Genomic DNA, 16,276 nt, shown 5'->3' on the forward strand with positions numbered 1-16,276 from the left:
AGAATTCCACGTGTGGCAGAGCCCAGGATATTCCCCAGCTCTGTGAGGAGATTTCTCCTTTCTCCCTGTGAGGAAAGAGCTTCAGGCTCTGCTTGGAATTAATCCTGCTCCAAACTAATCCTGCTCCAGGGAAACCCTTAGGGGTGAGGACTGGAGCTGAACCCAGAGCTACAGAAGGTGCTGCTGCTGGATTCTCCTTATGGAGACTCCCAAGAACAACCTGGAACAACAGGACACAGATCCTGGTGCTCAGGGACTCCTCGTGGAGCAGGAGCCCCATTTTCCCTCGGGGGAAAAAAAAAAATTTCCCTGTTTTTTTTCCCTGGAAGGTCAGACCCAGGCACTCACCTGGCTGGATCCTGCTCCCCCAGGATCCCTTCCCAGCCCGGGCTGTGTTTGCCTTGGCAGGGAGGAGCTGTGTGGACACAGCTGCAGGATTTGTTTTGTCTCTCACACAAGTCTGGCTCAGCCAAATCTCTGCAGGCTTTGTGAAAATGCTCCTTCACGTAAAGAATTTTACACAAACGGCCCCAAAGTCTGGCCCTGCCTCTTCCCCTCTCCATACACACACACACACGCACACACAAAGGACATTTGGATTTTCCAGCCTTCTCCAGAAGTTTCTTTCAGGAATTTCCAGCTCTCTGCTCACACACAGCCGATGTCTGGGTGGATTTGGGAATCTCGTCAGGCCCCAGTGAGGGAGGAAAATGTGAGGAGCTCACCAGGCTCTGGAGCTTGGGTTTAGGGGTTTGGGGGAGAAATCTCCCTGGGCAGAGCCCTCCAGAAAGAAATCCTCGTAATTCCCCATAACTAAACTGTTTGTTGGAAAAAGGAGAGGGTTTAAAGAATCTGTAACTGCTGCAGAACAGGAGAATTGCCCAGAAAATTGGAGATATCCCATCCCTGGAAGCATCCAAGGCCAGGCTGGGACAGTGGAAGGTGTTCCTGGATGGTTTTAAGTTCCCTCCCAACCCAAACCTCTCCACAATTCCCTGATTCTACAAAGAAGGAGACCAGAGCAAGGCAAGTGGACGTGTGGAGGCTTTTCCAGAGCTTTTCCTTCCATGCAGCCAACAAATGTGAGGCTCAAACTTCAACAGAGTTTGAGCATGGAGCTCACCTGTACCTTGAGGTCCAGGAGATGCTTTTGGAGCCCTGGGGATGCTGCACAGCCCAGTGGAACTGGGTGGGTTCCTGCTGGCTTGGCTACCAGAACCCAGCTGCTGTTCCCGTCTCACCCTCTAAACCACATGGAAAAATCCCAGGAAAGGCAAAGAGCAGCCCAATCCTTGGGAATGGAGCCACACAGAGCAAGCCCAGTTCTGGGAGAGTGAGGAGCTGGAAAATCGGGACATTTCCAGGTGCTTTGATCTCAGATCTGGGAGCTCAAACATCAGCTCCGCGTTTCGGTTTCATTTCGGACCTCGGGCTACCCCGAGCCTTGCCAAAAAATCCTATCAAGAGCTGGGAGCATCCATCTGAGCCAGTGGGAAAGGCAGGAATTCCCTGGCTCAGCCAAACCTCAGCCATGCCCACAGAGCCCAAATCTGCCCCTGCACAAACCCAGCCCAGCCACATCCCGGGGAATTCTCATCCCATGGAGGAATCCCACGGAGCGCTGGGGGGGGGGGGCACCAGCAAAACCCAACAAAACCCAGAACAAATTCCACAGGGTGAAATCCAGCCTGGATTCAGCCAGGCCGTGGTGCCATGGTGGCCTGGAATTGCAGGGAATGTGGAATGCTGTGGAATTTCTCCCTCACCTCTCTCGCACTGGGGGCCGGTGAAGCCGTAGACGCAGGCGCAGCGGTTGGGGCCGATGCACCTGCCCCCGTTCTGGCAGCCGTTCTCACACACAGCTGCGAGGGAAAACAGAGAATTCCATCACTTCTGCTCCTGCAGAACCCCTCCGTGGTGCTGGCAGAGCTGGGGATGTCACCTCCAGGGTGGTTGGACTATCAGGGATTGGGATATCAGCTCCGTGTTCTCCCAGCCGGAGCCTCCGCGCAGCGAACGCGGAGAAATGTGAGATTTTTTTAATTCTTTCTCCTTGGGAAAATTGATCCCTGCTCCTGCCTGAGCCCTCTTTCTGAAAAGGATTTCCTGCCCTCTGGAATCTCAGTTCCCTCAGGTCAGTGGTGGGATTTAAGACACGAAAATGCACAAAGGGAAAGGGGTGGGGAATGGGTCAGGGATTGAGTCCCACATGCCCAGAGCAAGGAACAGAGGTTTGAGCAGTACCTGGGTGTTCCCTGACCTAAAATAGCCACTGCCTTAAAATATTCCTGCCTTAAAATATTCCTGCCTTAAAATATTCCTGCTGCTACCCTGACTTAAAACCCTGCACTCAGGGTTGGAGCCAAAGGAAGTTTCCTGGTTGAAACCAGGGATTGATGGAATGTCCAGAGTGGGAAGGGACCCCCAAGGACCCTGCCCTGCTCTGGCCCCGATCCCAGCCCTGATCCCAGCCCTGATCCCAGCCCTGATCCCAGCTCAGCCCCCAGCTCTGATCTCAGCCCTGATCCCAGGATCCAGGCTGGGCTGGGCTGGGGGTTCAGCATTCCCGGGATCCAGGCTGGGATGGGATGGGGGTTCAGCATTCCCGGGATCCAGGCTGGGCTGGGATGGGGGTTCAGCATTCCCGGGATCCAGGCTGGGCTGGGATGGGCTGGGATGGGCTGGGATGGGATGGGATGGGATGGGATGGGATGGGATGGGATGGGATGGGATGGGATGGGGGTTCAGCATTCCCGGGATCCAGGCTGGGCTGGGATGGGATGGGATGGGATGGGATGGGATGGGATGGGATGGGATGGGATGGGGGTTCAGCATTCCCGGGATCCAGGCTGGGCTGGGCTGGGATGGGATGGGATGGGATGGGATGGGATGGGATGGGATGGGATGGGATGGGATGGGGGTTCAGCATTCCCGGGATCCAGGCTGGGCTGGGCTGGGCTGGGATGGGATGGGATGGGATGGGATGGGATGGGATGGGATGGGATGGGATGGGATGGGATGGGGGTGCAGCATTCCTGGGATCCAGGCTGAGCTGGGATGGGGGTGTAGCATTCCCGGGATGTGCTGCCAGGCTGGGAACAGGGGCTGGAGCTGGGAGCAGCACGTATCCCAGGGAGGGCTGCACGTCCCAGCCCCGGCTGCTGCCCCTGAGAATTTTCCCAAGCTTTTGCTGCTCAGGGTGAAATTTTCCATCTGGAGCCTCCGGCTGAGCTTTTAGGAAAGTTTCAGCACCGAGGGATCAGGGGGAGTTTGGGGGATTTTTTTTCTTTAAAAATCTTCACTGACTTCAATGGGAATGATTCCCATGTGGATCCAGGAATTTGGAATTTGGAAAGCTCTAATTGATTGAATTGATATGAGATTCTTTCAAAGATATTTCTCTTATTCACTTACTAAAGGCTTCCTAAAATGTATTACATGGTAGAATATATATTTATATATAAATATATAAACATATATAATTTATATAATGATATAATGATATAATGATGCAATAATTGTAATGTACTAAATATAATTATATAATGCTAAAATAATAAGAGAATATATAGTTATAGAGATGTGTAATTGAATATATAATATATAGGTGCATGGTTTATGTAATATATTGTGCATATGTTCTATATAATATATAAAATATATGAAAGATATTATAAATATACTATACATTACATTCTATATTATAAATATATATTATATGTTGGGATATATAACATATCCACATATTCTATATTATCTATATAGATAATATAGTACATACAATACCATCTAGATCTATTATCTATATATTAGAATTGATTGAAAAATCTATATTATATTAGTATATTATACATCACACTGGGAAATAAATCCATCCATTAATGATATCTAATATCTGTATTTCGATACAGAGCTGTGTCTGTGTTAGTGACGAGAGCAGGCTGAGATTGTGAGGGAAGGAGAACACGGAGCTCATGTTGGAGTGTCCTGGCTGCCCTTTTCCATTCCCATCCCCATTCCCACTCCCGTTCCCACTCCAAATCCCAATCCCAATCCCAATCCCATTCCCATTCCCACTCCTGTCTCTGTTCCCATTCCCATTCCCATTCTCACCTGCATTCCCATTCCCATTCCTGACCCCATTCCCAATCCCATTCCCACCCCCATCCCTGTTCCCATTCCCATCCCATTCCCATTCCCATTCTCACTCCCATCCCATTCCCATTCCCATTCCCATTCCCATTCCCATCCCATTCCCATTCCATTCCCAATCCCATTCCCATTCCCATTCCCATTCCCATTCCCATTCCCATTCCCAATCCCATTCCCATTCCCATCCCCATTCCCAATCCCATTCCCATTCCCATTCCCAATCCCATTCCCATTCCCATCCCATTCCCATTCCCATTCCCATTCCCATTCCCATTCTCACTCCCATCCCCATTCCCAATCCCATTCCCATTCCCATCCCATTCCCATTCCCATTCCCATTCCCATTCCCATTCCCATTCCCATTCCCAATCCCATTCCCATTCCCATCACTCACGCTGCCCGCAGTAGGTGCCGGTGAATCCCTTCTGGCACAGGCAGGATTCCTCGGAGCAGCTGCCCCCGTTCATGCACCGCACGCTGCAGCTCTGCACTGGGGACAGGGACAGGGAATGACCCCGGGATTCCCAGTTCTGCACTGGGGACAGGGACAGGGGCAGTGAATGACCCCGGGATTCCCAGTTCTGCACTGGGGACAGGGACAGGGACAGGGAATGACCCCGGGATTCCCAGTTCTGCACTGGGGACAGGGACAGGGACAGGGAATGACCCCGGGATTCCCAATTCTGCACTGGGGACAGGGACAGGGGCAGGGAATGACCCCGGGATTCCCAGTTCTGCACTGGGGACAGGGACAGGGGCAGGGAATGACCCCGGGATTCCCAGTTCTGCACTGGGGACAGGGACAGGGACAGGGAATGACCCCGGGATTCCCAGTTCTGCACTGGGGACAGGGACAGGGGCAGGGAATGACCCCGGGATTCCCAGTTCTGCACTGGGGACAGGGACAGGGACAGGGACAGGGACAGGGAATGACCCCGGGATTCCCAGTTCTGCACTGGGGACAGGGACAGGGACAGGGAATGACCCCGGGATTCCCAGTTCTGCACTGGGGACAGGGAATCACCCCAGGGCACAATTCCTGATGTCTCCCTGTCTTTGACAACCCTGTCACAATCTTTCCTTTCAAGATTTTATACTTTTCCAATATTTTCCCACCCTTTTTATCATTCCTTTCCATTATTGCTCCATTTTCAACCCTTTTCCCACTTCGGGTTGTCAAATCTTCCAAACTCTTCCCTATCAACTCCTTCTGAGGAGCTTGGGAAAACTCACTCACTATTCCAGCTAAACCCCTTCAGAGGACTCCTAAAACATCTTTACTCCCTGGAGTGGGAAACCAAGCAGGAAACGCCACTCTTTGTTATTCCAGAGGAGGCACAGTGACTTTTCTTGCCTCTGGAATGCACAAATTGTCTGCTTTTCCACAAAAATCCAGCCCCCAACAGCGAATTCCAGATTGGAGGAGCCCCCTCCCCTCCCAGCCATTCCAGGCTCCCGGGAATGCCACGGGATTGATGCACAGCTCTCGGCATTCCTGGAATTCCTCCCTGATTGCTCCCACATGGACCCTGACTCCCGGAGTTTGGTGGCTCCAGCACCTTCCCCTCCCCGAGGGCTGCAGGCTCCGCTGCTTCCAGGGGGATCTGGAGCACAACGTGGCACTTTGGGAAGCAGATCCTGGGAATTTCCTTCTCCCAGGTATCCCCTGACTGTGCCTTTGAGGGGCCGCTTTATCCCAAAGGCTCCTCTGCAGCTGGGCACTCATGGAAAATTAATTCTTGGGATGTCTCTCTCCATCTGAGTCCTTAAAAAAAACTCCAAAATCCCGTTTATTTCTGCAGGAAGAGCCCTCAGGGAAAGCACCCCAGAACACGGAACACGTTCTGAAAAATGGAATATTTTGTGAGCTCTGCCCCGTTTAGGGTAGAACTGCAGGGATTGGATTCCTTCCCCTCTTTTGGGAGAGCACAGAAGTCCTGGGATCGCCAGGAGAATTCCCTCACCTCCAGCTGAGCCACAGTTTGGGGAGAGTTGTCCATTGGAGCAGGTGCACATGTTGGGCCGGGAGCAGAATCCATCCCCGCAGGAATTCCTGCAGATTGCTGCAGGCACAGAAGGACAATGGGATTACACCTCGGGAATTCACAGAGCTGCCTCTGGATTCATCCCTTGGAACAGGAATCACCCAGGGAAGGGCTGGGGCACCTGAAATCCAATCCAATCCAACCCAATCCAACCCAATCCAACCCAACCCAATCCAATCCAACCCAACCCAATCCAATCCAATCCAACCCAATCCAACCCAATCCAATCCAACCCAATCCAATCCAATCCAACCCAACGCAATCCAATCCAATCCAACCCAACCCAATCCAATCCAACCCAATCCAATCCAATCCAACCCAATCCAATCCAACCCAATCCAACCCAATCCAATCCAACCCAATCCAATCCAACCCAATCCAACCCAACCCAACCCAATCCAATCCAACCCAACCCAATCCAGTCCAACCCAATCCAATCCAACCCAATCCAACCCAACCCAATCCAATCCAACCCAATCCAATCCAACCCAACCCAATCCCATCCAACCCAATCCAATCCCATCCAATCCAATCCAATCCAATCCAATCCAATCCAATCCAACCCAATCCAATCCAACCCAATCCAACCCAACCCAATCCAATCCAATCCAATCCCATCCAATCCAGTCCAATCCAATCCAATCCAATCCAACCCAATCCAATCCAACCCAATCCAATCCAATCCAACCCAATCCAATCCAACCCAATCCAATCCAATCCAATCCCATCCAATCCAACCCAATCCAATCCAATCCAACCCAATCCAATCCAACCCAATCCAATCCAATCCAATCCCATCCAATCCAATCCAGTCCAGTCCAATCCAATCCCATCCAATCCAATCCAATCCAATCCAATCCAATCCAGTCCAATCCAATCCAATCCAATCCAATCCCATCCAATCCAATCCAATCCAATCCAGTCCAATCCAATCCAATCCAATCCTGTCCAATCCAATCCAATCCAATCCAATCCAATCCAGTCCAATCCCATCCCATCCCATCCCATTCCATCCCATTCCATCCCATCCATGGGCAGGGACACCTTTATCCTCCATCAGCCCCACCCATGGATTCTCCAGCCCTGGAGAGCCCAGACAGGAAGGAAAACTCCCAATCCAGGTGAGATTTATCTCAATCGTCCTCCCGAGATCCCTTAAAGATTCAAATTCCCGCTGGGAGAAACCTCTGGTGACACCAGGTTTGCAATGTCACCATGAAGTAACGGAATTATTCCATGGGAACAAGCAAAAAATCAGGAGAAAAATTTCCCCAGGAGCCTCCTGTCCCAAAGCAGGCACTGGTGACACTTTAGGAAGGGATTAAAGGATGAATTCAATAACTGGGACCAGTTGGAACCACCCAGCTTTAATTGGGATTAGCAGAGCTGGGAATTCCCAGGAGCCCTGATCCTGAGCTGGAATTCCAAATTCCTTCCCACCAGGCTGGCAGCTCCCCTGGGAGCAGGGAAATTGATAAAATGGATACAGGGATAAAATGGATACGTGAATAAAATGGATATAATTAATAAAATGGATTAAATGGATACGTGAATAAAGTGGATAAAATTGATTAAATGGATAAATGGATAAAATGGATAAAATGGATAAACTAATAAAATGGACAAAATTAATAAAATGGATACATGGATAAAATGGATACATTAATAAAATGGATAAAATGGACAAAATTAATAAAATGGATACAGGGATAAAATGGATACGTGAATAAAATGGACATAATTAATAAAATGGATTAAATGGATACGTTAATAAAGTGGATAAAATTGATAAAATGGATACATGGATAAAATGGATAAAATGGATAAACTAATAAAATGGACAAAATTAATAAAATGGATACATGGATAAAATGGATAAAATTGATACATGAATAAAATGGATAAAATGGACAAAATGGATTAAATGGATAAAATGGATAAAATTAATAAAATGGATTCAAGGATAAAATGGATGCATGAATAAAATAGATAAAATGGATCAAATGGATCAAATGGATCAAATGGATCCAGGGATACTCACGGACAATGCACTGGTTCCCTCCAGGCAGAGTTTTCCAGCCGGGACAGCAGTAGGAATGGAACCTCGAGCCGCAGACATTTGGGCTGAAAATCAAACAGAGTTTTGGGGTTTTTGCCTCTGAGGACATAATTTAAGAGTTTAAAAATAAATTTAAAATTAAATTTAAAATTCCAGAGGGATTTCCGACCCCCCCACCCCCCCCCCCCCCCCCTTCTCTGCTCAGCTCTGCCTCCTTGGGGTTTTTTTTCATGGATGGATCGTCCCTTGTCACCTTCCCAAAGGGCTCATTAGCTAATGAGAATTATGCAAATGAGGTGAATGTGACCCCAAGAGGGATGTGAAGGAAGGACAGAGGGAAAACAAACGCTGGGATCAGCGATAAACCGGGATGGACAGAGGGAATTCCCACGGATGGCACCGAGCGATCGATGCCCCCTGACACTGCCCCCGTGGAAGAGCTGGAAACGAGGGAAAAGCCCTGGAACAGAGAGCCCTGGGATGGGAAATGCTGGAATCTGGGAAAGGACCTGGGATGGGAAATGCTGGGATCTGGGAAAGGAGCGGGAATGGGAAATGCTGGGATCTGGGAAAGGAGCGGGAATGGGAAATGCTGGAATCTGGGAAAGGAGCAGGAATGGGAAATGCTGGGATCTGGGAAAGGCACCGGGATGGGAAATGCTGGAATCTGGGAATGGCACCGGGATGGGAAATGCTGGGATCTGGGAAAGGAGCAGGAATGGGAAATGCTGGGATCTGGGAATGGCACCGGGATGGGAAATGCTGGGATCTGGGAAAGGAGCGGGAATGGGAAATGCTGGGATCTGGGAATGGCACCGGGATGGGAAATGCTGGGATCTGGGATAGGAGCAGGAATGGGAAATGCTGGGATCTGGGAAAGGAGCAGGAATGGGAAATGCTGGGATCTGGGAATGGCACCGGGATGGGAAATGCTGGGATCTGGGAAAGGAGCGGGAATGGGAAATGCTGGGATCTGGGAATGGCACCGGGATGGGTAATGCTGGGATCTGGGACAGGAGCAGGAATGGGAAATGCTGGGATCTGGGAAAGGCACCGGGATGGGAAATGCTGGAATCTGGGAATGGCACCGGGATGGGAAATGCTGGGATCTGGGAAAGGAGCGGGAATGGGAAATGCTGGGATCTGGGAATGGCACCGGGATGGGAAATGCTGGAATCTGGGAATGGCACCGGAATGGGAAATGCTGGGATCTGGGAATGGCACCGGGATGGGAAATGCTGGGATCTGGGATAGGAGCAGGAATGGGAAATGCTGGGATCTGGGAAAGGCACCGGGATGGGAAATGCTGGAATCTGGGAATGGCACCGGGATGGGAAATGCTGGGATCTGGGATAGGAGCTGGAGCACCAGGATGGGGCTGAAGAAGGAGCTGGGAAGAGCTCGGTCCTGCGGGCACTGACTGGTCCCAGGAAAAGCTGGAGAGGGAGGAAACCGGGGGAAATCTGGATGGAGAATCTGCAGGCTCAGATTCCAGGGCAGCGCTTCTCCCTCTCCTGAGCTCCTAACTCCGCTCTGACTACCCTGGGATCCATTCAGCTTTCCCAATATTTTGGGAACATCCTCATATTCTCCTCCTTTCTCTCTCTATATTCTCCGTGGAGCTCCAGCCATGAAATTCTCTCCTGCTCTGCCAGCTCCTCCAGTTTGGGGAGCAGCCGCTCTGACAAGGGAGAATGGAATTCCCAGTTCCCATCTTGCCTGTCCCTTTCCTTATTGGAAAATTTTTTTTCTGCCTTCAAACCTCATCCTAAGCAAAACCTGTGGGGGGAAATCGAACCCTACAGGAACAGATTCAGCCAATCCCCAACTTGTTCACCTCTTATAAAATGACCATTGACTCCAGGTTTTCCCAACCATCCAGAGCCACCTTTTGCTTCAGCAGTGAAAATTCACCTAATTCCAGGTTAATGAGGATTTTCAGGGGTTTCTGCTATCCATGGAAAAGCTTCTTTCAGGAAGAGACAGGGAAGTTTCTTTTGGGATTATTTGTGATTCCCCCCCACCCCCCCCCAGCCCCTGCAGCCTTTCTCTCATTGTGAAACTCAAACAAAATGAATGTGGATGACTTCAGCCTGTGGTTTGCCAGGGACAATGATCCCACCTCTCCAAATTTTTCCCTCCAATTCAGGATTTGCTCTGGTTTTGGTCGGTGCCCGGATTTTTGCTACGCCCTTGGGATCAGCTCTGACAATGGCTGGGGACAGCTCTGGAGCCCCCCTGGCCTCGGTGGGGATCACAGGGGACAAAAATCTGCTGCCAAATGCCAGGGTGGGTTTGGGAAAGCATCTTCCCCTCCCCTTGAGGGATTTGGGATTGTGTCAGGGCGTGGGAACAGATCCCAAACAATGCTGGCTTTGGGATCCTCGGTGCGTTTGTGTCCTGCTCCTGCTGGACTGAGCAGATCCCCCCAGTCAGTGCTGAAGGGATTGATTTGAGACAATTCTCACTTTGAGCAGTCCTCTGCTCGCTCCCCCAGGCCTGGCTGTGTTTGATGAGGAATTTGCAATGGGAAAAAAAAAAAAAAATCCCAGAAAATCCCCCTGGAGAAGTCAGACCTGCCCCTGTTCAGTGTGGGGACAATGACAAGGGGGTTCTGAATTCCTCCCACCTGGAACCCATCCCTGGTTCTCCAAAGCAGCTCCTGAAGACTTTTAGAAATGGTTTCAAGTCCCAACAATTCCAATTTTTTTTTGTTTCTAAGAGCTGGGGTTTAAAGGTGAGAGGTGCTGAATGTCTGTGCCACGAGGAAAAGCCACAAAGCTCAGAACTTCCAACAGAATTTTGGACGTGTGACACTGCCAGCAAAAAAATATTCCAAACTCAGCACATAGAAACATGGGATCATAAAATCCCAGACTGGTTTGGGTCGGAAGGACCTTAAATCCCATCCCAATGGGATCTCATCCAAATGTCCCTCTGTCCCTGGGTGCTCCAACCTGGCCTTGGACACTTCCAGGGATGGAGCAGCCACAACTGCTCAGGGAATTCTCTTCTAGGGCCTCACCTCTGGGAGATGGAATTAATAGTTTTAATTATTCTCATTTGGTTTCATCAAAGGAATGAAGGAAAGCAGAAGGAGAGTCTTGCAGAGGTTGGGTTCCAGCTGCTCTGGGTTCAAGCCCAATAATCCTGATCATTTTCTATTCTACGTTTTTTCAGCAAGGAGGGGAATCTAAAATCTTGTTCAACACCTCTGCTTTGACCATAAGAGCATTTTTTTCCCCTTTATTGAGTTCTTCCCACATCTTCTCTGAGTGAGGGTAGGAAAATTTCCCTTCTCAGTGCACATTTAATTCAACCCCTACAGACCAGCAAGGAACCTTTCCCTTTGAAAAAAGACTAAAAATCCAACAGATTTCCAGGAACTACTTCACACTTTCATTTGGAAAGCAGCACTACCAACTCTTCCATTTCCCCCCCCCCCCCCCCCTCCTTAAATTCTGAAATAAATCAAAACTTCAAATACAGCCCTTAAAACTTCCAGACAAAACCCATACAACCTCCGGCTCCTCCGCCAGATATTCCTTTGCCATTCCAATACTCTCCCTCACGACTCCTGCCAAAAACAAGAGAACCCAGCCACGGCCAGGAGGCCAAGATCAACCATTTCACAACATAAATCAGGGCCTGAGGAAAATTGAGGAACAAAAGTCTCGAGTCAGAGGTTTCCAAGTGCTGCCTTCACGTTGTTGCTGGTGTTGTTCGTAGTATTCCAGCCCTGGCGCTGGGAACGGGGCTGAGACGTGGAGCTGGGAGCAGGAATGTGCTCCAGAGGTGCCTGGATCACAGGGGCAGAATTCCAGCTGCACCTTCCCTCAAGGAAATTTGGGGCTCTTTTGGTAATTTGGGTTTTTGAGTGTCCCGATCGTTGCAGTTAAAACTCGTTTCCCCCCCCACTCCCCCCGGCTCAGTGAGGGGGTTCTGGCTGCCTGAAATCCAGGATTGAGGTTAAAAAATGGGAAATTTCAGCTTCTGGTGTCTCTTAGGAGCACTCTGGTTCAGAGAATCATGGAATTGTCGAGGCTGGAGAAGACTCTGAGGTCCTCAGGCAGCGCCACCACCACGGCCACCAGCCTGTCCCCAGGTGCCACCTCCAGGTGGGTTTGGAACCTTTCTCATTCCTAAGACTCTGCTGGAACTGCGAGGTCAGGGATGGACTCGGATGAAAATCCCGCTGGGAATCCCCTGTGCCCCTCTCTGAGGACACTCAGAGCCCCACCCTTCACCTTTCCCATCACCCCAAAGTTGGGTCCAGCCCCGTTTGTGTCCCCAAATCCCAGCCTGTGCCTTTCCCCTCTCCTTTGCATCCAAGCTCAGGGAGATTTTGGAGAATCCTCCTGCATCCCTCAGCTCCTGTTCTGCAGCTCCACCATTTCCCTCTCCATTCCTCACGGAATGGAAATGAATTCCTCATGGAGTGGAAAATGAGGAGGTGTCAAAAATCAGCTGGGAGCTGCTCCCGTTGCCTTTTCCCCACAATTAATTTTTAATTTGGCCTCCTCAGAGTGCTGCCCTCGGGGCAGGGGTCCCACAAACGCCTCTCCCAACATCCATCTTCTCACTTGCAGAGGCCAGCCCATAATTAATGGGCTTGACATAACGAGCTGTGCTTAAAGCCAGGCTTTATTCTTCCTTGGAAATGGCAGTGCCAGCCCAGCCATCCCTGCTCCCCCTTCTTTGTTCCACACCCCCCCTGCTCCTGGAAACTGCTCAAGGGTTCATTAAAGCAATAATTCCCATCCCAATCCTGCCTCAGAATGGGATTTGTCAGGGCTGGGCCCTTCAGGAGAGGCTCATTTGAAATTGTCTCTGCTTTAATGGGTTTAAGGCTGGATTAAAGCCGGGCCTGGGCTGGGATTTATTGCTCCCCGTGCCTTTATTAATTGTTATTTGGGAAAGCAGGGCTGGATAAGAGGCTTGTTTATTTTGCATTTAATCCCTGCTTTGCATTGATTTCATACTTTTCTCTTTATTGAAGGAGGCTGGGATGGGAATGAGCTCTAAAGAAATATAATTCCAGCAGAAACAGCCCCAGTCTTTGACCTGGACTGCTGGAGCCTCTTCCCAAGGGCTCTCCAAGTGCCCTGGAGCAGGGACAGCAGCAGGGACAGCTCACGCTGGGCACTGGGAGCCACTGGGAGCAATTCCTCCCTCCCAGTCCCATGGTTTTAATGGATTCTGGATGATCTTTGAGGTCCTTCCAAGCCAAACCACCCCAGGATTCTACAGAACCCACAGGATGTGTGGTTTGTGCCACTTGTGGGTGATATTGCAGAGAAACTGAACCAGTGTTTGGGAATTTTTATCTCCTGGAGTTTAAAAAACAAACAAACAAAAAAAAACTTGCTAAAAGTTCACCTGAGTCTCATTTGTCTCTCTGAACTTCTGGTGGGGTTTTGTTTGGGAAACAAGAGAATTTGGAGATGGAGGGAGAAAAGGAGGCACAAAGGAGGAAAAATCCCAAGAGAATGAGGGCTGGAAAACACAGAGATCATCCCAGCCATTAACCCAGCAGGGGGGGAGCAAAATGCCCAAAGGGAAGGGAAAAATTCCTAAAGGGAAGGGGAAAATCCAAATCTTATCAGGGTTGGTGGCTGTCCCTTGAGTCCTTGGATGTGTCTGGGGAAGGAAAACACTTCTGCCATGGATAAAATGCTCCAGGAATGGCAGGAAAACCTTGGGAAAGACTTTGGGAGCTGGAATAAAAGGTGTGGGAAGAGAAAACTCTGATTAATTCCCATTGGGAAATTAAATTCTTTCAAGGGACAATAAAGCAGAGCTGCAGCAGGTCCAGGAGCCCCGGGAAGGTTTCCCCAGAGGAGAACAGTCAGGACCCTGCACTGCTCCACCCTCAAATCCAACAGCAAATACTCAACATTTGTCCCTTTTCCTCCACCCAGACCCAACAACCAAATTTTTGGACCCTCTCTCAGCAGTGGTGTCCAAGGAATCTCCAGCCCAGCCCATGGGACACAGCTGGGATTTAATTCCAGCTCTGTCCAAATCCCTCCCTGCAAGCCCTGGAACCAAGGGAATGCTCAGAGCAGGAGAGATCCCAGGCTGGAACTGGTTTATCTCCCCAAAAGGGAAAGCTGGGGGGCTGTGAGGGCAAAGCCAAAGCAAATATTTACAATGGTGTCCTGAGCTGTTAAATGGGGATAAATGGGATTAAAGGTTCACTGGGTGGCTTTGGAGAAGAGATAATTCCATAAAATGCAGTTGTCAAGGTCACCCACGTGCCCATATTGTGAAACAACTCCAGATTTAAACAACATTTATTGACATTCCCCCCTTGGATCCTTCCTTTGGCCACTCTGAAAGAACCAAACCTGGAACTGTGACCGATCCACTTTTCCCAAAGGGAAATTCCACAGCAGCAAAGGATCCCAAAGCCTTAAAACAGCAAAAGCCAGGTCAGGGAAGATCCCAGAATTATTAAATTTGGAAACAAACCTCTGAGATCATCAAGTCCAAGCTCCCAACAATGATCCATAACTAAAAACTTCCCAGAACTGTTTCAAGGACAAAGGTCCAGCACCATTTTGGGGAGAATCTCTGGGATTTTGGGCTCTGCAGGAGCTGCCTGGTGATATCTGATGATTTCCAAGCCCAGCAGGACATTGTTTCAAACATCTCCCATTTCTTCTCTTTCCTGGGACACAGAGGTTCCAAAGGGGGAGATTTCCAGCAGAAAGGCTGGAAGGGAAGGAGAGATTTGGACACAAACCCCAGGGATGGTCAGGGAGCCTGGGAACCCCTGGGACAGCTCCCTCTGTGCTGCCCACCAGGAATCCCTCCCTGGGAACAGGAAAACAAGGATTCCTCAGCTGGCTCCAGCTCCAGCTGAACAGATTTCCCTGCCCTTAACCCAGGGGGGGTTTCTCTTCCTGCAGCAGCAGCAGCTCCAGAGGGCAAAGGGTGAAAGGGGGAGCAGGGGGACCCCAGCCCTGGAGTCACTGGGAACTGAGCCAGGCCAGAATTTGGGGGTGGCTGCCCTGAGGGAGAGTTTGAAGGGCACAAGGAGCCCTTAATTTTTGGAATTTGGGCTCTTCAGAACCTAAAGGGATTTTCACTGTAAGGAATTTTTACAGCTGGATCTGGTTACTCCAATCCCTGAGTGTCCACAGGGCACCAGTGACCTTCTCCTCTGGGTGCTGGGAACAATGAAAATATTCATTTCCTTCTCTGGCCTCCTTTGTCCTCCTGTTACCCATGCCCACATCAACTCCTTCCAGTCTTTCCCAAGAGCCAGGAATCAGCCACAGAGCCCTGGGATGAACGGGAGCCTCTGGATGTGGCAGAGCAGCATCCCAGGCTGAGGAGGGGATGGAGGGAGGTGGAAAACCAAGAGCTGGGGATTGGGAATGAAGGACTTGGGTGCTTTGAGCCAAGCCTGGCTCCCATGGAGGGAAGGTGGGAATGCTGGGAATGCTGGAGGAGAGAGGGGTTTTTTTTTTTTTCAAGAAGCAGCTCCAGCCCTGTTAATCACAGCCCCCTGGAATGGGCGGGCTTGGAAGGGAGCTGGAGATCATCCACTGCAACCCCCACAGAGAGCCGGGAGCTTTTATCTGATTTGGGATGTTTTATCTGAGGGATGAGCATGCCAGAATTCCTTAGGGATCATCCCAAGGGATGAACACGGGGAGCTTTGAAAAGCCCAAATCCCTGGGCAGTCCTTGTCCCTCTTTTCCAAGTCCATGGGAGCAGGAGGGGAGGCCATGCAGGCTGGAATTCCAGGAGGAGACACCTCCATCCCTGGGCTGGAATTCCAGGAGGAGACACCTCCATCCCTGAGCTGGAATTCCAGGAGGAGACACCTCCATCCCTGAGCTGGAATTCCAGGAGGAGACACCTCCATCCCTGAGCTGGAATTCCAGGATGAGACACCTCCATCCCTGAGCTGGAATTCCAGGAGGAGACACCTCCATCCCTGGGCTGGAATTCCAGGAGGAGACACCTCCATCCCCAGGGTGGAATTCCAGAAGGAGACACCTCCATC

The 16,276-nt window shown here is 50.3% G+C and overlaps 1 protein-coding gene across 2 annotated transcripts in view; it reads right to left on the reverse strand.

Moving 5' to 3' along the window:
- Window positions 1–16,276, reverse strand: part of FBN3 (fibrillin 3) — a 71,990-nt gene that overhangs the window by 54,417 nt on the left and 1,297 nt on the right. For both annotated transcript variants that reach the window (XM_062510243.1, XM_062510242.1), the window contains exons 2-5: window positions 8,239–8,321; window positions 6,117–6,215; window positions 4,547–4,642; window positions 1,767–1,862 (exon numbers count right to left, since the gene is read on the reverse strand). In XM_062510243.1, the coding sequence (XP_062366227.1) occupies window positions 1,767–1,862; window positions 4,547–4,642; window positions 6,117–6,215; window positions 8,239–8,321 (374 nt within the window). The remainder of the gene's footprint in view (window positions 1–1,766; window positions 1,863–4,546; window positions 4,643–6,116; window positions 6,216–8,238; window positions 8,322–16,276) is intronic.

The sequence above is a fragment of the Cinclus cinclus genome, chromosome 28, assembly GCF_963662255.1.
Source record: "Cinclus cinclus chromosome 28, bCinCin1.1, whole genome shotgun sequence".
Classification (NCBI taxonomy): domain Eukaryota; kingdom Metazoa; phylum Chordata; class Aves; order Passeriformes; family Cinclidae; genus Cinclus; species Cinclus cinclus.